Below are 22,431 nucleotides of genomic sequence, written 5' to 3'. Positions count from 1 at the left end.
TTGGAAAAAAGCAAATTGGAGGAAAGCAGAATATAAGATATTCTAGAAGCTGGCAGAGAGGGGAAAGAAGTAATTTATTCCCCAGAACCATATTAGAATATGCGGTAACGGGCAGTTTGCTAGAAATCAGGCCAAGAAAAACACTTTAAAGAAAAGCTTAACGATATAAAAGAATGGCTGGGGCATCTTTGGAGTCTTCAGTAAAAGATCAGGCAAAAATCTCTCAAGAAGGACAAATACATTCTATCTACTTTTCTGCAAGGGTATGGACTAGATGAGGTCCTCTTCCATCCCATGAAATCCAATGTTGTAGAAGAGAGGCATTGAGTAATTCTTTTCTTCTTCAAAAACCTAATAAAAACTCCTATACTACCCTAAGGTATTTATTTAGAGTTAAATTTAATTCTACTCTCCTAAACCAGAAAAAGTCAGTCATTACCACAAATTAGGAATCAATGAAAAACAGATTGACAACTTAAGATTTAATGATTCATGAAATAAGCAAGAAAAATTGAAGAGCTAATCTAACAATCTCAATGTCACAGTGTATTTCCATATCTTCGTTACAGAATATACCAAGTAGGAAATTGAAAGCAAAAGGGAAGAAACATTTTAAATTTATAAGTACGGTTTTATATCCTGACCACAATACTGTATGTGATCACCTAGTGACAATTACATCTGGCAGACAGACAACCAACTGCAGCTCAGTAGAAAATGGGATTATCTTTATTAACAGGCTCCTAAAAAACAGGATATCTGTTTACTCCTCTGCTTCAAAAAAGAGATTAAGAGTAATCTAATCTGCAACGCTGATCACAGTACTCTCATTTAAAATTATGCTGAAAAGATCCAATGCTCTAGAAAATCCCGAGGTAGAGAGAAAACAATTTTTCTGCCTGCAATGAACACCTTTCAATACCTTCCTTAAAGTAGGGTTTACTGGACTTTACGGATCATGAAACACAGCTAATTCAATTAGGTATAGAAAAATCAAAGTCAGTAAATTAGATTTGGTTTTATTTCATGCTGATATGTATTCATACAACACATGGGATGCTTGCTGATTTAAAGTTATTGACAAAAAGAAACGTGGTTCTAAAACTGCAGACACTAAGAAGGCTGTACAAAGTAATTTCTTGTGACCGCCATCTTCCATTTCTAATGGAAAGATGTTTATAGATTACAGAAGCAACAACTGCAGTTACAAGCAGGTTTATTCTTTAGACCTACCCCTGAAGACAACTTTCTGCCCAGGATCTGAAGGGATGGAACAGAAAAAATTGCATTGCTGTTGTTGGGCAATACAATTAGAATAGACGAATCTCCACAATCATCAATCCAGTACAGCTACGAACACTGGCAAACAAAACATGCCTTTGGTATTCCAACTAAACAACAAAATACAATAACCTCTCAGCTCATCTACTAATTTACAGAACAAAAGGGGGGGGGTGTTTGTAAAGAAAGGAGGGAAAGAAAGGCAAAGATGATGACTCAACAAGATAATATAATTCATTAAGATTAAAAATGCTTGAATCCAAGAACCCCAAACTTGCTGGGGGGGATAAAGATGGTATGCAATAAACAGGTAATAGCCCCTTTATTCCTAAGAGTGGAAGACAATAGAGAACCACATTTTCACTTTTAAATAAATTCAAATTCATGTGGATGTACTCACCTTGGTATTCTGACATGTGTTATTCAACAAAAGTTCTTTAACAAAGCAGTTAAGAGGTCAAATAAGTGTTATACTTACTGGTAATGTACCCATGACGGACCAAGGGTTTTCTTAAACTGAGTGAGTCCCACAATATCAATGTAAATGAGTTCTACAACTTTATCCCCCTGGGTAGGGCAGCCAGATCTGTTACCTACAACCTTCTTCATAATCCTAAACAAAGAAAGAAGGAATATGGAAAAGTAGTACTTTCCAAATACCTTGAATAGATGCTCTAATACTATTTATACCAATAATTCCCCTTTCCAAAAAAGCCTTTTCCAAATCAGGAACCATGTAAGAACACTCAAATGCTAAAGATGCTCAGCATTTATTAAAGAACTGTTTATACATCAGTAAAGCGCTAATTTTCACTAAAAAACTCATCTAGTTTAAACAAGAGAGTAATATGGTTGGAATGTTTAAAAATAGTGAGCTTTGAAATTTTTTAAAATAATCTCTGACTTCTATTGACAGCTTTATAGTATAAGAGCTCTCTATAAAATGATGCTGTCATGTTTGTTATAAAAAAATGAAAGCTACAGAAAGTGTACATGCTCAAGCTTAAAACAGACGTTTTATGCCTAATGCTGAACTAGTATGCAAAGCAAGACAAAGATATGTGAGGTAGCAATTTGACCTAACATAAGCAATTAACTGCATCAAAAGTAATGTGTTTAAAGGATTTAAACCTTTATTTTAAAATCGGACACTAAGTGAAGAATAGCAGAAGCTGAAGAAGAGGACACAGAATTAGGCTAGTCCGTAACATTTCCTGTTGCAGCTGGTTAAAACACCTGGAATGTTAAAGAATAAGCTGCTTAGTTTGAATTTTACAACATTAATTTATGAAGTCTCAGGAGCCTGAAGCTACAATGAAAACACATTATCCTTTTCATAGCACGTATACTTAGCTCATGAAAATAATCTTATTGTCTGTTTAGTGAATTATCACTTTCATTTTATGCTTCAAGAAATTATATACTGTTAATAGAAGCTTCAAGAGTTTACAATTTTTTTTTTTTTATTCCAGTTTCAAAAGTGAAAGTAATCTCCTTACTCCTTGAGCTCTGCCAGTGAAGCTGAAATCCTGATGTCATGGCCCAGTAAGTAGAGAGATGTAATTAAATCACTCCACTGGACTAATTCACCTAGTGGGCCACCGCTAAATGCATTTTCTGCAATCTTGAATCCAGATTCTTTTGTCAAAAGCCCCAGATGAACAAGAATCTGGAAGGAAAGTCATATGTTAGTGTTATCGACATTAAATATGCAACTAGTATACCTCACAGCATTTTTTATTTCTCTTAAATTCCAACTATGGCCAAAAAATCAACTAAAGAAATCCAATACTCCCACCCTTTAATTTTGTAATGGATCTCTAGAACAGTAATTGTAAGAATATTACCGCATTGTTTTGTACTATATTCTGCCACCAGATCAGTAATTAAACAAACCCTCAAAATTAGTCTTATTCACAAAATAATCTGTAATTCTGCACAGAAAGTTGTGGCTCATATTAACTTATTTTGACTGAATAACCACTTATATTCTCAAGTAGGATACACTTGCTTATGCAAGACAGTATAGTTAAGGAAGGGTATGCTGTTGTGAACAAGCCATTAAGAACTTGGAAAGACTGTGTAAGAGTAGCAGGATGCTTTCCCAACCTCTCCTCTCCATTGCCACTGGAGGAGAGTTTTCTCTGTAGTTCCTTGAAATCTGTGCTTTCCTTTCTAACGAAGCACAGAAGTTGAGTTCCAAACACTTCGCAAAATACCTGGACTGTTATTTGAGTGTGGGTACATACAGTGCCAAGCATAAAAACTCCCAAACACCCAAAACCCTTTTCCCGCACTCTTTAAAACGAAGCAACGTTCAAAAAAACATTCTGTTCTAATCTCTTGCAGCTCCCAGAACTGAACTGGACACATTAAAATGAAATCACCACGTTTTACAGAGCAACCTCAAAGGACTTTTAAAAGCAAAGAATAAGCACTAGAGCATCCCATCAAAACTGCCTATGCAGGACAGTACTGCTTCTGTTTATTCTTGAGTTTATGTATTCTCAGGTGTTATATTTCTTTAATAAACCAGGCTGGAGGGCTGCTTGAAAGAGAAGGGTTGCTGCTCCTTGACAGAGGGTGAGCCTACTCAAGGGCTGTATTATGTGACAAACATTAGAGCCGCAACATGGAGCCTACACCTCATGTGAGGACTGAGAATCTCAAGCAAGGATCTGAGCTGGAGCCAGCCACGCTTAAGAGTGGGTAGAAACATGACCGTGCATGGCCCGCTGTCAATCAGGACTGGCTCCAGTAAGAATAAGGCAGGAAGGGAAACCGTTGTCTTTACAGCTTTTGGCTTTATCTTAACTAGCTGAGGTAATTTAAAAAATAAATAAATAAATAAATAAATAACTTTTTACTTCAAGAATTTCATGGTTTTTAAATTGAACTCATTACAGGAGATCTAAACTGATCCAATCCAAAGTTGTGGTCAACTTTAAGTCTACTCAAATCCAAAACAGAAATAGGCCATTTAAAGTCTCAATTTTGGACAAAGATGTACAATTGTTGTTTTCTACAACTACGTAAAACACTCCAATGTCATCAGCTTGCAGTAAATTTACAGTTTCTCCCTTTAGAAACTTCTACATAGTCTCTATTTTATCCAAAATTGAAGAGGTTAGAAAACTTACTCAAAGATTGACACATGGAAAGTATGCAAATACCCACTGTAACAGTAATTTCAAACAGCAAAATGCTTCTTGAAAAGAGGCACAAGTATAAACACGAGCCTTTTAGACGTATTTGGTATTTCCACTCTGACATTACTTCTGGAACAAGAAGCTTAAAAGAGCCTATATGACTGCAAGTGGCAGGAATGAAAAATGTTTTCATTTACCTTTTTTCGTTTTCTCTTCTCCAAATTTTGTTTTTCTGCAAGTGATTTAATTGCTTCGATCCAGGTATCAGCCATTCGTCTGATGCGTAACATCATCCACCTGAATTCCTCGTGTCTTGACATCATTTTGTAGAGATTATCAAAGTTGATACGAATTTCAGCCTTCAATTAAAGCATTTAAAAAAACCCCCATAACATTATTCTTCAAATAGTGTATTTTCCAGAAGTGAAAAAACTCAAATGTGAACTCTGTGCTTTACATTCCTCATTTAAAAAAAAAAGAAAAAGAAAAAAGATACACTCCTAACACTAAAGTCGAGATTTTTGTTCAAATATTTAAGATACCTTTAAACAGACATTTCTAAGCCACATAAATTACTGTTATTTTTATTAGTAGTATTTGGTAACCCCAGAATACGTTTGCAATGTTTCAAAATGTATTTATTTCTGCAATATAAGATTTGGTTTTGTTCATGTGCTTCAAAATGAGGTTAAAGTATCTCTAAAACACAATATAAAATCAGAACAGTATGCTGAAGATTCATGTATATCATGAATTTTCCAAATACAAGGAAGTCTCCTATTATACCATGAAGGAAGAAACATTACTAGAGTATAAATTTTAAAGGAAATATTAATTTTAAAGCTAGATTGTTCTAAGAACAATTGGTTTTACAAAATGAGACAGCCTATATCTAAATTATGTAAGCAATGTTCATATACAGCCCAGCAATTATCTTAAAATACCTAAGTGCTACATAACTAGGTTATAACAGTTTCGAAACAACTCTGCATGCTGTAAAGTTTTTAAAGGAAAAAAATTAGGAGTAATCAAAATGTTACTACAAAACTGGAATGTATATAAGCCTCTTCTGTTAAGGCATTTTTATATATAAGGCCCAGATCTATGGGACAATAAAAATGGACAGTTTCACATATAGTCACTTAACACTGGTGAACAGTCTATGGATTTGTAATTTTTCTCAGTATCTGTGTACAATATTTCATAAATTTAAACACAAAAATGTTTTTAATGGAAATCTACCACCAAGACTGCAGTGCGAGACAACGACTGGAGAAAATACATGATGAGCTACATATATACAGTCAAGGATGTTTCCCTTCAGTTTTGAGGAGCTGAGGAATAAAAATGGTAAATTCTAGTCTTATTAGCATCTATGTGGCACAGGATTCCAGGATCTTTTACATGACTCACAATTACTGAATTATTTCTCATGTCCTAACGTTCTTACCACTGTTTTTTGATCAGTTTCTTCATTAGGATTTTTTGCTCTCCAAGGTAAACGAGGACACCAATTTTCAACCTGTAAAACAATCACATGAAAAGGAATCATTCTATTCTACTTTCAGCTGGTCTACCAAAGTCTCTCTCCGCCTTTATATTACAGCTTTCTTTGGCTTAAATAAGGCATCAGCTCATTAGTAAGCCACTGCAAGGTAAAACTGCTTTTTGCAAGAAAAGCTTAAGAAGACTTTGCAATTCAATACTATTTTAACCTTGCAAATTTGGAACCAAAAGTTGCATTTAGATATTCATTCATGATAATGAATACAGGATATAAACCCCTTTCAAGACAGAGGTCAGCTGTTAAATGCTCTAAACAATGTTTCTCTGAGCAGTTCCTAAATGTTCTCAAAAAGCACTGAGTTTTTTATGCTTCTAGCCCTTTAAAAATACGTATTTTGGAACATTTCCCATCGCCCTAGAATATCTTTATAAAAAGGCAAAGCCTGATAAAACCCAAGGATCAAAGTTCCACCTTGTAGCAACCTAGATAAAAAGTTGAAAGAAGAATAAAACCAAACCCACCCTATTTGAAGGGTATAAGTAACATAATTATAACATAAGTAACAACATCCACAAATACTAATAGCTGTAATTCTTAGAGAAATAATCAGTGCAAATGCAATACTTCTACTGTTGTCTACTAGGAAAAAAAAAAAAAGTACAACAGCTAGTAGTTAGGGAAGAAACAGCTAATGGATGCAAGTCACTGAAAGCTCCTGTGCTCTTCCCCTAGGGATCTTGCTTGTCTTGTAGAATTTTTATTATTCACGTGCCTTAAGAAATTAGCCCGTTCACTTTGGGGAAGAAGAAATCTCACTGTTGGAGGCAAAACCATGAAAACAGAAACATAACTGTACTGTTCGGGAGGTTATGCAAAAATTTATAGGCCAGCTAAGATACCCCATCACTACCGATTAAAAGTTCACAACTCCCAGAGAATTAGAAGTCAGAGTTGCTCTTATGGTTCCTCCAGCCACAGAGCTGTCAAAACACAATTTTACCTTAATCATGCCACAGTAAGCCTGAAGCATTAAAGATTAGAGCTTAAGATCATACCAAATGATTGCCTAGATGACAAATCACATGAAAATAAATTAACAGACATCATAACCTCATTAAAGAGAAGAAACGTATGAAGCTTAGGTTCCTCAGACAGATTATATAGAAGCATTAATTTGAATGCTATGACTTAATCTATTCAACGTATTTAATACAACATTTGAAAGCAGTGACTTGATCAACCTTGTTTGAAAACTTCTGATTCTTCAGTGGTCTCCAACTCTGGAAACATACTAGAAATTGTAGCAATTAACAATCCTAACTTTTACTAACATAAGTTGTGGAATCACTGGTAGAAAAGAGTTGCAAGCTACATATTACAAATCGTGCACAGTCCCAAACTTTTTTTTTTTTTAATAGTACAAATAATTTTGAATTATTCCTAGCATTAAGACTGATCTACATTAAGATATGACATTTCAAGGACTACTGTACGTGCCCATTTTCTTGCTCCACGTATTTCACATCACACCATCAGGCATCCTAAAGGAATTGAAGATTTTTCAGAGCTGCCAAGGACAGTTAGCAGCATGCCTCACTGACTGAAACACAAATACAGCTCTTCTGTGCTTTTAGAAATATTCCCTCTACTCTAAATTAAATTACAGCAATTCTAATCACCAATAAACAAGGATTAGATTCAAAGTAATATCAACGTATGCAGTTGGTCTAGCATTTGTTTTTCCTTATTGATATTCAGTCAATTCCTCTTTTCATTGGAAAGATCAGCTTAATTCACTGGAGGATTTTTAAATGCATACTCTTCAAAGTATGTCAGTTGTTTTTTTTATTTTCAGGACTGATAAATGCACTGGGAAGAATGCATAGGCATTCTCTTATAGAAAAAGGAAAGAATTCTGCTCATTTTTATGAGCCAATGGCTCACAAAGAGTTGTTAGATGGGGGGATAATAATTAACAAGAGCACCAAGAAAGCAAAGATAAAGCAAATGAATCTGACATACCATGGGAAGGGGAAAGAAGAAAAAACCTTATTAATTTAATGTATTGACTCAAGGGAAAGTGGGGATGGAGAGGCAAAATACTAACTGACAAACCAGCCAAACTAGGATTACTTTAATAGTGAATTTCAGATATTCTTGGGCAAAAAAGATCAGGCTTATACATGCCCGTAAGATGGAAACATTATGATAGCAAAACCAGCCAAAATGCTAATATAAATTCTGTTGTTCAGAACATGAGTTAATTTTACAAGTAATTAAAGAATCTACTGGAATTAGTAAGTCATGGTTCCAAGAGAAACTGAGAAGAAAATCAGAATACGATTAGAGTGATGGCAGAGGGCAGAACACTCAAACATTCAACACTGAAGCTCATGCACCAGAAGTCGCTTCTAGATCATAGTAGATATTATCAGGTAGATACAGAGCGAAGAAAGCAAAAGTGAAAAACTACAGCAGTGAAGTCTACACAAGTCGTAACATCTGTATTTAGAGGTGCCTAGTACTCAAGAAATATCACACTTCCAACAAAACCAAGGTTTTCAGAAGGAACGGAGATACTTCTCTCTATCTCTGGTTTTTGCTTCCCTGTTCAGTGAGAGCTACAGGTGATCAACAGTCTATATACACTTCGGTAAAAGGGAGAGGGATTTCAACCTACGCAACTACACAAGGTATCGAAGACTTCAGAGACAGCCTTTATAGAACAATCGGAAAAGGAAACTATAGCACTGACAGGCTTCTACTACAGAATTAAAAAGCCTGCTGATTTGATGATACTTACACAAGATATCTAGCAGGCTGCTAAGTTTTATTGCTGCTTTCCTCAAAACCCACAGCAATTGCATTTTTATACGTATTTCAAGTAAAAAGCTTCCAGTTAACTGTGTTTTTGCATTGCACTATGTAAAATTAAGGTCTACAGCACTACAAAGCCTCAGTAAAGACCGCTAAAAAATCCTGTAAAGAAATAGTACCCAATATTTTGTGTCAGAATTAAAAGCAACGGGTTGCACTAACCCAGATAAGTAGCAAAATGAACTTTGTGTTCTTCTCGTTAGCCCCATGTAATGATACACAATAGAGCAGAATACATACTACTTCTGTTGCATCATTTCTGAAATATGTGTAAAAATAGTGCAAATAACCACACTGTTGGCCTTTTTCAAGATAACCACTTTCTGCTCTTTCATTACTTGGCCTTCCTCTCTTGCCCAGTGTACCAGTACTCAATTCAAACTGAGCACTTAAGCATTTCCTGTCCAGAACATGCAATTTCTCACCGTTAAGCCTAGGAACTACTTCTAATTGCAGCTCTCAGCAGGACCTACAGTTTCATGAGAACTTCAGATGACCTAGAAAGTGGATGGGTGGGGGTTTTTGTTTGTTTGTTTTTTAAAGAACCAAGTATTGCCACTTCGGCTAATTGCTTCAGGGTTTCTCATACAGAATACCACAAGGATGCCTATAACTAAATATGAAAGCTAAGTGACTAAGTCATTTTCCTGGTTGCCTTGCATGACCCAAAGATGGCCCACAACAGTAACTCTAGTTGTACTCATCTCTGAACAAGTCCTGCAACTGTTCTTCTCAGATTCAGGCTATTAACCACTGCCATGGGAACTTCTTTGAAAACAAAAGTGGGTGCTATAGTCTTTGAAAAATGCAGAAGGATGCTCATGAAATGATCTTTTTTCCAGCAAATACCAGTAAAAACTTAATCCATTTTTCTCAGACTTATTGATGTAAGGTAAGTACAAGTCGGGTTTTATTTCAGTGAGTACTCACTTCCAACTATAGATGTGGGAGGAAAAAAAAAGGTAAGGAATGTCTAGAACTGCTCAGATTGACTTGAGTGGAAGCCTTCAATCTCTTTCGTCTTGCATGACAAACAAGCACCAACAGTGATGCAAGCTCTGTCAAAAGACCTGGTGCCCGGAATGGTGCCTTTCTCCCCTTGCTCCCAAATTGCCTAAAGAAAGCCTATCAGCTTTCATTCAAACTACTAGGGACGAGACAGAGATAGGGCAGGGAATGTGAGGGGAAGAATTAGAGACATTGTTTTGCAACACATTTTCTGGAAGCTCCTAATACAGAACGGGGGGGGGGGGTGCAGGACGGGACCTGCTTTGGTTGACTTTGTGTCATACAGCCTAACTCATAAGAAAAAATATTGCAGAAAATGCAACAGCATTAAAGCGTAACTTGTCCTGGGCCAGGAATATTTGTGATTAAATAACATTTACAATGGGAAAAAAGTGTGTGTGTGTGTATACACAGAAATGTGCGTATAGATGTGTATGTATATGATTATATCAGGAAGATGATACAGCACGTGCTAAGGCTGCAGTATGCAGTTACAAATCTGGTATTGTTCCATACACACACCCCTTTTCTCTGTCATTGGCAATGATGACAGAAAGGATTATGATATCACTAAAGTGGATCTAGATGAAATCTCCATCAGAAATGCTCAAATATTTCAGCTTTGTATTTGTTTACGTACAGAATACCCACATGCAACAAGCCCGAAGTTTGAGCAAGGGGAAGGAGGGCAGCAGCGTTCATTTGGATGCTGCTCTTTGACTTGTTTATGTGTTTTATTTGGTCATTTAAGACAAAACACAGAAGTTGCCTCCAAAGAAGGAACCAGAACTCCTCTTCCCCCTTTCCAGGACAACCTTCCTCTCACTGGGTTAGCATCACTTCTTTCTCTAGCTTATTCTCTCCATAGCAACCAACTGTTACACTGTCATGTACATTATTTAATAGGAAGGATGTGATATCAGACTGTAGATTAGCAGTGAAAGAGGATTGTTGGAAAGCAGCAACTGCAGATTTGAAGACTGATCATTTTTTAGATGAGTGATATAAATGCTAAGCTATTATTCAAAACACACTATATTTATCTTTCTACTGTCATATTTTTGAATAAGACCAGCTGTGCCTCCTTGTACCTAGTGTTGAATTCAATGCCAATCAAATGCATTAGGTAGTCTTTGATCATGCTCAAGAAACTAGCTCCACCTGAGACGTCAAGTGTTCCCTACCTGGTTTTGAATTGCAGTAGACACAGCACTGTCTAGAGCATATGTAGCTAACTCCATAAGGTTAGGTTGCATTGTACTTCAGAAGTTCAAAATTTAAGTGCTACATGATTCCAGATATCAGTGAAAAGTCAGTGTTCTGAACTGCTTTGGGGTGTTCATGCCCTGATACCGCTTAAACTGAACTCGAGAGTTTCTCTAATCTCTTATCATACGCAATCCACTCTCACTGTGAATTTACATAGCTTACTGGTAAGTGACTTAACACCAAAAAACCCAAACTTAAGACATCAGAAGAGTATGTTTTATAGAAGTTTTACAGGTATCTGTTCCAATAACTCTCCCTCAGAAACACACTGAAACTGAAGGAAACTCAAGATTGCAGCACTCGGCTATATTGCAGAGCAAGGACTTCAAGCATTGTTATAAGAACCTGGCAAACATCTGTAGCACTCAGGTAGTCTGAGCCTCTTCCAAACTGAATGAAAGTATACTCTGCCAGCAGCTCTCCACATCCAAAATTTCAGGAAGTCCTTTATGCTTTTAAAGAGTCATAATGGGAGTTTAATAAAGCAGAAGCTGAAGGGTACTCTCTCTAAACACCTGGGATAATCTTCATTTTGGACTCTTCCGAAGGGCAGGTGCAGCCCATCTATACAGGGAAATAGTAAAGCAACTTTCTTTGCACATCAGGTGAACAGCGTTATTGCTCAGTGTAATTCTATCCACAGTGAAGTGTTGCTATTAAGTATCTTATGTCAGTTCCAAAGTGGGAAATAAAAAAAAAAACAACAGTGCTGCAGTGTCTGCTGAAAGAAGGTGCATCTTTAAATTTATTAGGCAGTATGAAAGCAGACAGAGAAGAGAACTCATAATGTTCACTTAGAAAATCCATTCAAGAATTTGTTGCAAACGAACTGCTCCCATTGGGAAGGCGACTTTCTCAACTCCTCTAGAAGCTGTAATACCTATCTTTTGTTTAGCATTTCCTCACTGACGGGTAGCCATTTTGAAGGTGCTACAAAATCTGCAGTGTGCAAGATGACTGCCCTCCTGTTTAGTGAAATGGAGGAGTGTACAGGTAACTTTGGATTTGTTTGTTTCCAAAGGCAATCCCAAACATTGGGTGTTAGGTACTCACAGTCCCAGTGACACTGCACCGCAAAATTTTATACACAACCATCAATCAACAAATGGTCTCTTATCTAACTTCCGTAATGTGCACTGGATTTGATTCCTCTCCTGCATTAGCATCTGCACTTTTTCCAACAAGACAGAAAAATACTAATCCCAGTTTAAAATGACTGAGGTAGGAAAGATAACTGACCCCCAATCACCCAAATCCAGGCCAATACACTAATGGATGAAGTACTGACTGTCATTAGCATTTCAATTTCTTAGGGACGCATGTAAGACGACTAAAGAAGTTCAAGCTTTTGCTGCTTTACATTTCAGACATCAATACTATTTTTGTCAATTTTCTGAGTAATTGTGTAGAATTCAAAGAAGTTGCTTTGATGTTAAATTACAATGAAGAAATGCAAATCATTAACTCACCTCAATGTCAGAAATTAGATTACACATGCAGTGGAAGTTGTGGAAAGGGGGACTTCCACACAGACACTAGCAAACTGCAGTAAACCAGCAAAACCACAAGAATTTGGGGAACCTGTATAATTACGATTCCCAGGTGTTTTCACTAAAATGTGCCTCAGACTACAGCTTGTATTCTGGAAACAAACCCACATTCAAAATCACCTTCAGTTTGTATTTTTCTGCTGCATCTCTCAAAGCAAAAGTAACAGTGTAAAGAAAAATACTACTGCAACCAAACCATGCATTCTGTTTCCATCAAGCCTGAAGAACTGAAAACAAAAATTCTCTCCAGTGGTATACTAGCAAATGGGCAAGAGTCTTAAAGACTGGTCTTTGAAATGGTTTCAGTCTTTTGAAGTGCTGGATCCACTTCCAAGATGGGTACCAAACATCACGCTTGCACCTGAAAGGCGAGCTGGACATCCAAAGCCTGGGATTTTAATGAAATCTGCCCAGCTCCAGCAGGTAAATGTCTATGTAGCGACCCCTGGGCAGTGGTAACTTGCATCACAGCTGCTGGCTGACCAGCAAGCACAGCAACAGTCCCACTCCTGTGTGGCAAGCAGTTATTTCAGAGAAAGCATGTATCTAGATAAAGAAAAGGAAAGATAAGACCCCTCCACTTTTTTTTTTGGTTAAGCTGGGAAACTGTATGAAAAATTCATTTTCTAGAAGATATTTTTAAAAGCTTCATTCTTCAGCTGCAAACTGACATTTTGCAGTGAAATATATTTTTGTACTGTCTAGAAATTCATTTTTTCACATTTCTCCCCAGAGGCAATGCCATCCGTGAAAGTTACAACTGTGCCAGTGACATTACAGTGTTAAACAACTGGCTTTTTCATAACTAAATGCTAAGTTTAAAAGGAAGTAGCTCTTCTCAATGGACAAGTTTGTATCACAGTTAAAAGGAAACAAGTCCCAACTATCCAGAAACGTTAGAGTTAGCTTAACTTGCTTTTCAGTTTTTGCTACTTCTAATCCCTGTCTTGCTCTGTTATTCAAGAGAATGTAAGTCTGGTTTTGCTGTTCAGGCCATTTGTGTCTCCTCCAGTCTTCAAAGGCTCCAGCACAATTAGCGTTATAAGGACCGCACAGTGGCACATCATCCACCAAGAGTGATACAGTGCCTGCAGCAAAACATCAAGATAGAAGTGCAAAAATTCTTGCAGCTTTATCTGCAAGTCTGTACAGGGAACAGCTTTAAATAAAAAAATATAAGCCTGAGTGCTGGATTGCTTCTTGCTTTCCTTCTGCTGCCACACTCACCTCCCATTCTGCTCAAGCAGCCAAGACAACAAGAAAAGAGCTGTTCAGCTAGCTGTTCTTACGTTCCTGCAGGAGTGCCATCCAAAGCAAGCCAGAGAAGGCAGACCTGCTAATACTCGCACTTGTGCAACCTCTTCAGAAGAGAAGACTTGGGGCAGCCTGGATTTTGACTGCACTGTTTCAATTTTGCAGACACACATTGTGGAAACATAACAAGGGCACATGACAGATACCCAAAGCCTGGGTTTTATTCCAAGCTTTGTTTCTAAACCTTTGCATAAACTGTGGGCAAGCTACTTTGTGTCTCTTTGGTTCTGACCCATATCACACACCAAAATGTAATATTTTGGGCTCCTCTGTTTACAGGTTTAAAATTGTATTACAAAGAGTGCTAGATGAGTGTAACATAATACCCTAACTGAGCTGCTTCAGAAGAAAAAAGTAGATCCCAAAAGAGTATGAAAGAGCACAGGCGCTTATCACACCAGATTGTAGAGGTGATTTTAAGAGCAGAAGTAGACATATGCACAATTTGATGCATATTCTGTCATGTTCAAACTGAGATTATGAATAATTTGATGCATATATTGCCTTTTCAAGCAGAGGATATGTACACAACCATCTTATTCCTATACTGTAACCTTAAAATAAAAAAGAAAAATCTTAACAGTAATAACCTTCCAAGTACCCTAATGCATTTTAGTATTTTAAATCAGTGATTTTGACTCGAGAGCTCTGTAGACACATTTATCATTCAGCTGTGCAACCATACTATAAACTGTCAACTCTTCATCACTGTCCACTTTGACAAATTACTTTTGCAACAGCATTTCCAAGTTATCCTTAGCAGCCAACACACCTCATAAATCCACATCATTGTAGTGTTATTAGAATTTCATTTCATGCTTGCATTCGCAAACATTTAAGCTTTCAACCTCTGCTGCTGGGCATTAATCATGGAATTAATCATAGGATTAAGAACGCCAAATTTAAACTCAGTGTTAACAACATGCTCACCCAGTATTAGTTTTACATTCTGTCATGGGAGAACACTTTAAAAAAAAAAGTACAAGACCTTTGTCTGAAGTTCCCAGATATACACACAGACTAATTGTACTGTTTGCCACTTTGAAATGAGAAGTTGCCCAAATTCAATATTGCTGCTTAAAGAAAAATTTCAAATCCCTAGACCCTTGAGAAAACAAGCACTTGGCCTCTGTAAATCTGCTTGCATTTTGCCATGAGGATGAGCTGAAAGATCAATTATGAAAAAACTAACAGCATCAACTGAGTTTCCAAAACTGATGATCAGAGAAGATTGTCACAGAAAATACTGTGATTTAACAGAAATACAAAATAATAAATGTCATTCAAGAATGTTAGATTTTCAGTTGACTCAATTGACATGTACCCTCATCTTTAAGATACATCTGCATTAAAAACATGAAGCACCAGCTGGTTGACAGAATACTACTGCGCAAACGTAACTCCGCTGATGCTAAAACATAACCTTTTAGTAGAAACTTAGATCAACTTCAGATGATTATGAAACCGTATCTCTAGCTTCTATGAGAAATAACAGGTTAAATAATATAGTCATCCTGTATCTTTTCCTTCCCCAGCTTTACAGCCCATAAATAAATCAACACTTGGTAATAGCAATGGAATGAGTCAAATCTGTGATTCAACCCAGCCTCTTTTATTTCTTCAGATACATGTTTTGGGTATGCATTTAACTATTACTGCTGCTTAAAGCAATGCCTCAAAAAGTTCAATGACAGTCAACTGAGTAAATTAACAGAAACTGATTTCATTACGACCGAGTTACTTATGTAATACTTACTGTTTTAATCTCAGATACATAATTTAAAAACCCAGCCCCTCCCCCCAAATCCTGCAGAGACTACACAATTAATATTAGTTTGCAATTCTGCAACCACATTGGCTCTCGCACTTCTTTACAAGCAGTAAGTCTCTAGATATCAATGCTACTTCCAAGATCAGTTGCTGTAAGTTATCAAAATTTTACAAATAAGAAAGAAGAGGTCAAGTGCCAATGTATCTGCAACTTCACTCAAAAACGTGACTTTCAGGTTTGTTTTCTGTTAACAGACTCCGCAATTCATGAACAGTATCCAAGCAGGAAGTGGCCGTGCTTCTTAGGAGGATGTACCACCTAGTTCCACGTTCCAAATTTTACATCCCAAATGCCTCCCTATTAATACCTCAGGAGCTACATAGAAAGCAACAGAAAAAGCGTTCAGAGGCAAGGATCTACGACTGAATTAATACCTCAGTTAAACAGGATACCTAGTATGCACTCCCTGGACAGTTGCTGTTTACATCACTTCAGTTATAAACATTAGAACTCTCCAGACTAGAAACACCTGGAGGACTTATGAATAATAGCAACACACTTCATAATAATCCTGTTTTAATAGCTTTTTCCTCTTTATAGAATTTTTCTGAAGTTACGATTTCTTTTGAGAAAAGTTTGCCAACAGTTACCAAAAATACCAAGGCACTGTGATGTTCCCCTTCTGCAGATTAAAAGATTACTGACCTCACTGAGGTAAATAAAAAAGGAGCATGTGGACCCATCTACACCATAACTTGCATAACAGGGATCTGATCGCCACATATCTTTCATCCACTGTAACAGAACAAAAACATAGTGTTAGGTTTAAGTACTACCTAATAACTCTATACTATTTCACACTGAACTCAGAAATAACAGGGGAAAGCTGCAAGCGACTATATCCAACCAGATAAAATCACAAATAACAAAAAAGGAATTTCATGAATATTTTGCAGCATAATGCATCTCTGCATTCAGCTACATCGGGGAAGTAACTACATAACAGACGTGAGCACAGTTTATACAAACTGGTAGCCAGGCAAGCAGAGGCAAATACCAAGAGATATAATCAGGATCCAGACATATGGGTGTGGCTGAAGTTGACTACATTGCTTCCCCCCCCCGGGTTACACTTGCTCTGGAATTTAACAGATCATTTCAGCTACCAAGACTGAAATCTGCCCAATTCTGCCAAGAATCTGCCATTTCTGCAGAAGCAATTCATTTAAATCCATATTTTAATATTCAAATAATGTATTACATAGCCACTATGCAGCCAGTTTGTCAAAATGGACCAAAACACAGACCAGAGATTTAACACAGGTTTCGGGTTTTTTTAAATACTACTGTCTAAGAATTTTATTTAGCGAAAAAAGGCAACACAATTTCACACATACTTTGGTACTTATTTGTTTTCACTTTCAGAAATAAATTGTAAGACTTGATAATGATATTTAAGCGTCCAGCAATTTTACTTTTGTCCCCCCACTACTACATTTGAAATGTATCCTGGGGAAAAAACCCCAAACCCTGCATCTCTGCAAGTTTTGGTTTTTGGGGTGGTTTTTTTTTTTCCTTTCCAACCAAAGTCTGATGGCTTTCAATATTTGGCCTTTCCAACTGCATTATCAGTAAAATATAGAATTTCTGTAGAATCAACTGTGAACCCCAAAGTTCTGGTTGCACACTTAGTGCAGTGCCTAGCTTGTGAGCAGAAGAGGCAGAATGTTTTTAACAGAAAAGGGGAAGGGAGGAACCGGACAGAGCGGTTGGCAAAGAGGGGAAAGAAGTGTAAATAAATGTCTTGCTGAAACAGAGAAAGGACTGGAGTGGGGTACAGACAGAATCCCAGTCCTGGGGTAGGGGAACGCCAAATGACTTATCATGGGGAAGAAAACTGGGCTTTTCAAAAAGGAGAAGAAAGCTTCTGAATAACAAGACAGCATTCAAATAATATGGCATTTTATTAAATACTATAGCATTGTAATATAATATGGCATTTTATGCCTGTCTTAACAGGATGCCACTTTACTTCTGCAGCAGTAGCATTAAAGGCTTGAGGTGAGCAGTGCTCTAGTGACACACACTCCTAAACATCCTCTTTTCTTTTTTGACCCAGTTGTTCTTGTTTTACACCATTGTCTGAGTAGTGACCTCTTGCAACATACATTCAGTTTTTAACAGAACACAAATAATAAGATTAAAAACAGTTCAGTTACCTTTATTTTCCCTTCACAGTGAGGAAAACCATCCATAGGAGGCAATTCACACTGTTCTTGGGCTCCATTTATGAGATCTAAAGAGAAACATAGACCATAACTGAATTTCATTTTACAGTTCTGACAGATAGCCTAATGAATCCTTCCTTTTATTTTCATGAATCCACAACCCAGACTGACTGAAGAGTCCTACTGTGTAATATTTGTTGTAACATTAAAAAATTCAGTGTGCTCTTTTTTGACTATAGGAGAAAATGGTTGCACAGATTTCAACTCTGACTTGCAGTAGAAGTGCTGAATTACAAGAACTGGTCTATGAAGACTTAAAAATTAAGCTAATCCATACTGAAAATAATAAAAAGCAAAATATCTTCCTAATCAAAGTGTGCTTAAAACTACTAAATTGCAACAACTTGTTTCCGATTGTCAAACATATGTAAGACGTATATTGGTCTTAAACATAAAAACTCGGTTTTCAAGGTCTGTTATCACTTTATCAAATACCCATGATCCGCAACTTGGCATCAGATATATGACCCAATTAATAAATGTTGCAATATGATCTAACTTTACAACTGAGTAGCACTACATTGCATCTCATGAGAAAAATTTCCTGTGGTCTCCCAAGAATTTTCTTCTTTTTTGCCTATTTTCATATTTTATTATTCTAGATTTTTGCAACACATTAAAGAGTGTAATACAGAGCAACACTTCTAGCCCATGAGCCAAGGAAAAAAGGAGCAGTTTTAAAGGGCATTACCACATCAACTCCAGGATGGGACTTTCTTCTAAGAACTCAGAGGAACCCTCTACCGCAGGCCTTTAAGGCAAGAAAAATGACTAATGCGACGGAGAGATTCTTGCCAAAGGCAGCGGAGGATAAGGTTTTCAATTTAGGTAGTTCATCCCAGAGTTATCTAAATTATACCTGCATCATTTCTGACTTTTCCCACGGGCAAGAATCAAGATCATTAAAGCCAGCCAGCCATCAGCCTAGGAATACTTCATGCTATAGCAGTTACAGTGCATGACTTCACCCAGAATATGGTAATTAAGAGATCTCAGGGAAAAAAAGGCTGCAGTGTTAGAATAGAGGAGGGACAAGATCAGTGGATAAAAGTTAGAACATTGTATTATATACAAAAACCACCTCCTGATTTATCTGAATATTTTCCATTTTTTTGCAAATAGTTTCTTTTAAAGATAAAATTTGAAATTCAAGTGAAGCATTGCAAAACGGAGCGGATGGAGAAAGAACCACCATGCCAGGAAGAAGACACTTACTTGGCAGTCTCTGCAGCAGCAGTAATTTGACAAACTGAGCTGTACTGCCAATGACAATAACACTGAAGCAAAGTAGTTTTTAAGATGATTTTGTAATTTCAAATCAATAAGCACTTTCAAAATACTCTCCCTTATCTTCTTAACCTTATAGGATTCTTGCAGACTAAACCACTGACATCTATGGCTCTGATTTCTGATTCAAGAACATACAGAGCATGCATACAGATATCAACAATTTAAAAGTATGTTCTAAATTCAGTCAGTACAGCTAGATAACAATGGGACTTTTTGTTTTACTACAGTTCAGGAATCAGACCTTTCACTTGAATCACAATGAAATCAGTGCTTGAGATCAAACAGTACCTTAAACCGAAAAGAGGCACGGTTAAAATGATGGCAATTTTCAGTACTCAATATAATGCCATTAGGAGACCTTTATGGTCTAAACTGTAGGCTTTCTTTTCCTTTTTTTTTTTTACAAACACATAAGCCTGAATACAAAATAAGTACATAGCTTTTATAAGGCATGTCAAATTCAGATCTTCCTAAAACATAAAAGACATCTTAAATCTATGATATAACATCAGAGATGCAGTTCAACCGCAGGGGAAAGTTCAACTTTCAGCATCCTACTGAACTTAGGGTTGAAAATTCTGAATGTCTGGGCAATTCTGTTCAATCAAACAAGTCTTCCTATCAATTTCAGTTGCATTTGGACAAGTTATACTTGTCATGCTCAAAGGTTTTTTTGGTTCCACTTGTAGCTACTATATATATAATCAACAAACTGTAATTAGCAATTTTCAAAAAGGTAAGAGACAATTATTAAACCCTTAAAGAGAAGGTATTATTAACAGTATTCAACATGCCCTTCCACATACCTTTTCCGCTGCAACAGTGCTTTCTTAAGCGGTATCCTTCCTCAGCCACTACCCACTCCTCGTCATGCCAGCACTACCATTCACTTGACTCTTGGTTGGATCACTGATACTTATCAATTAAAAATAGTTCTTGCCCAAAAGAATTACTTGAAACCAGAAACAGTTTTTTGATTGGCACTACAGAAGAAGCAAAGCAGAGGTGGGAATGACAGTACCCCAGGGGCTGCAGCTGCAGGAGGTGTTGCTGGCACGGCCTAGCAAAGCCACTTAAGAAAGCATAACATACAGCCTTTGCACTGCTTGCTCTGGGCTAAACGATCCTCCTCTGCAAGATGGCCATTTCTCCTTAGACTTGATGTTACTTCTTCAGTTCCTTATTTGTCAAAAGTAGAAAAGTACTTAAAAGCTGCTCTTCTGCCCTTTCTGTTGATTGGAAGGTATAGCTTGCCAACACGAAGGATCCATGAACTTTGTCTTCTATCTCAAGCTAACTATGCTATCATATGACTACCTTCCAGTTCAGAGGGTTAGTCAAGCAAACCCTCTCGTCTTCTGAAGTCCCTTTAAGTATAGGGTAATACATAAACACAAGCTATAATTCTTTATTTTACAGCATAAACATCTAGTGTGCCCAGTTTATCACTTATATTGCATTCTAATGGGTATCTCATGATCTGTCAAAGAAAGGAAGGATGGAGAAAAAAACACAAGATACAGAAAATGGCCTCATTTTTGGTAGACACATCACTGCAGTCTAGATACCTGTTTGCTTTTGTCATGTGTAAACACGTTTTCTGCATGCAAGTGTGTTTTTGTAGATGGGCACTGATCTTTGCTATTGTTCACTGTTCAAAAGGTTTTACAGGATCCCTGTATTTGCAAGATCTACATGCAAGAATAAAAATTGCCTTCTTAGAACAGTCACATATTGCACCCACCACACATTTCAACAGCTCAGATCAGCTGTGGCAGTACTACATACAGATACTTTCCAAGCAGAAAGCCAACTCTCCCAGCTCTCCCTGTTCCTGCCCATTCCAAGAAGTAAAAAGCAACAGCCAGGCATTTACGTCAGCACAAGCTACAGATTTTCTCAGGCTTCTGGTCTCCCCTGTGGCCAGCTGCACTAGGGCTTTTCCAGAGCAGTCCCACTCTTGCTCTTCCACTCAGATGATTTACATACAAACAGCATACTGATCTCTCCAGGATAATCTGTATGTACAAGGAACACAAAACACTAATGTGCACCTTTATCACTTCTAACTGATCACTTGAAATGCTTGGTGAAGCATTAATGTCTCTAGTAATATTTTCAAGAGTACCTGACATCTTTCCCCCTCCTTGCCAGCAGCAGTAAACGCTCCTAGGATTCACCTTCCTCAAAAATGTTAACACCTTTTTTCCACCATTACAGATGCTGAAGATGCTTCACATGCCCACCAGCTTCCCACTCCATTTTCCCACTCAGCCTTACCATGGATCTATCCCAAACACCTATACCAACTTTCACTTGCTTCATTCACAGCTACTAATCAGGTAATAGCATAGTGAAGGGAATTCTATAACGCTTAAATATAAACTGTCCCATGAAACAATTTACATAAAGTATTATCTAAAGCAGAACAAAATGTAGCAATCTATGCAAACCAGAGAAATGAATGTGAAAACAGGAAAAGCAATAGAGAAAAGCAACTCTGTTCCACCTGAGTACTCCCTAGACAAGCAATCTTCCCTTCATGCCTGCAAACAGGCAGCTAGCTGATGTAGTCAGACTGGAAACACATCTACATCAAGAAGAGTTGTCCAACGCAACACACCACCTGCAGAAATGGGCTAGTCTTGAACATACTGGTTTTCACGCATAAGCCTGAGAATTATGCAAAAGTCTGAATTCACTTGTGAATAATTTTGATGGTTCCAGTCAACTACTACTTGCACTGAAGCAGTACCCTTTCTTCTTGGGCGTAGTCAGTGTGAGTTCTAGGTTGAGAAACATCCCTCCCAACTTTTTTCTTCCTTAATGATCAGAAACTGTATGATGTATTAAATTTCAGCTCCTCTAGCTGCTCACTCCTAACAAGGCACAGAGGGTGTGCTGGAGCCTGTTGGTAGCCTGTGGGAAGCAAAAAGGCTCCTTTCCCCATCCTTACTAAACTAGCTGTTCTGAACTGTAGTTACAAACATAGGAAACATCCTTGTAAAATATCCAAAGTCAAGGAGGCTGTGACCAGCCTCTTTAAATACAAATTCATAACTACAAATTAATAGTCCAGCTTGTCCTCATCAAACCATGCTGCACGGCTGGACCAGCAGAAGCAGCA

At 37.3% G+C, this 22,431-nt stretch overlaps 1 protein-coding gene across 1 annotated transcript in view; it reads right to left on the bottom strand.

Moving 5' to 3' along the window:
- MGAT5 (mannosyl (alpha-1,6-)-glycoprotein beta-1,6-N-acetyl-glucosaminyltransferase) overlaps positions 1 to 22,431 on the bottom strand; it is an 84,277-nt gene that overhangs the window by 46,398 nt on the left and 15,448 nt on the right. The window contains exons 3-8 of the mRNA XM_009325824.1: positions 17,946 to 18,022; positions 16,432 to 16,521; positions 5,881 to 5,952; positions 4,628 to 4,789; positions 2,781 to 2,950; positions 1,760 to 1,894 (exon numbers count right to left, since the gene is read on the bottom strand). Of these exons, the coding sequence (XP_009324099.1) occupies positions 1,760 to 1,894; positions 2,781 to 2,950; positions 4,628 to 4,789; positions 5,881 to 5,952; positions 16,432 to 16,521; positions 17,946 to 18,022 (706 nt within the window). The remainder of the gene's footprint in view (positions 1 to 1,759; positions 1,895 to 2,780; positions 2,951 to 4,627; positions 4,790 to 5,880; positions 5,953 to 16,431; positions 16,522 to 17,945; positions 18,023 to 22,431) is intronic.

This window comes from Pygoscelis adeliae, unplaced genomic scaffold (genome assembly GCF_000699105.1).
Source record: "Pygoscelis adeliae isolate BGI_AS28 unplaced genomic scaffold, ASM69910v1 Scaffold51, whole genome shotgun sequence".
Lineage (NCBI taxonomy): Eukaryota > Metazoa > Chordata > Aves > Sphenisciformes > Spheniscidae > Pygoscelis > Pygoscelis adeliae.
This window is presented reverse-complemented; position numbering and strand designations above follow the sequence as displayed.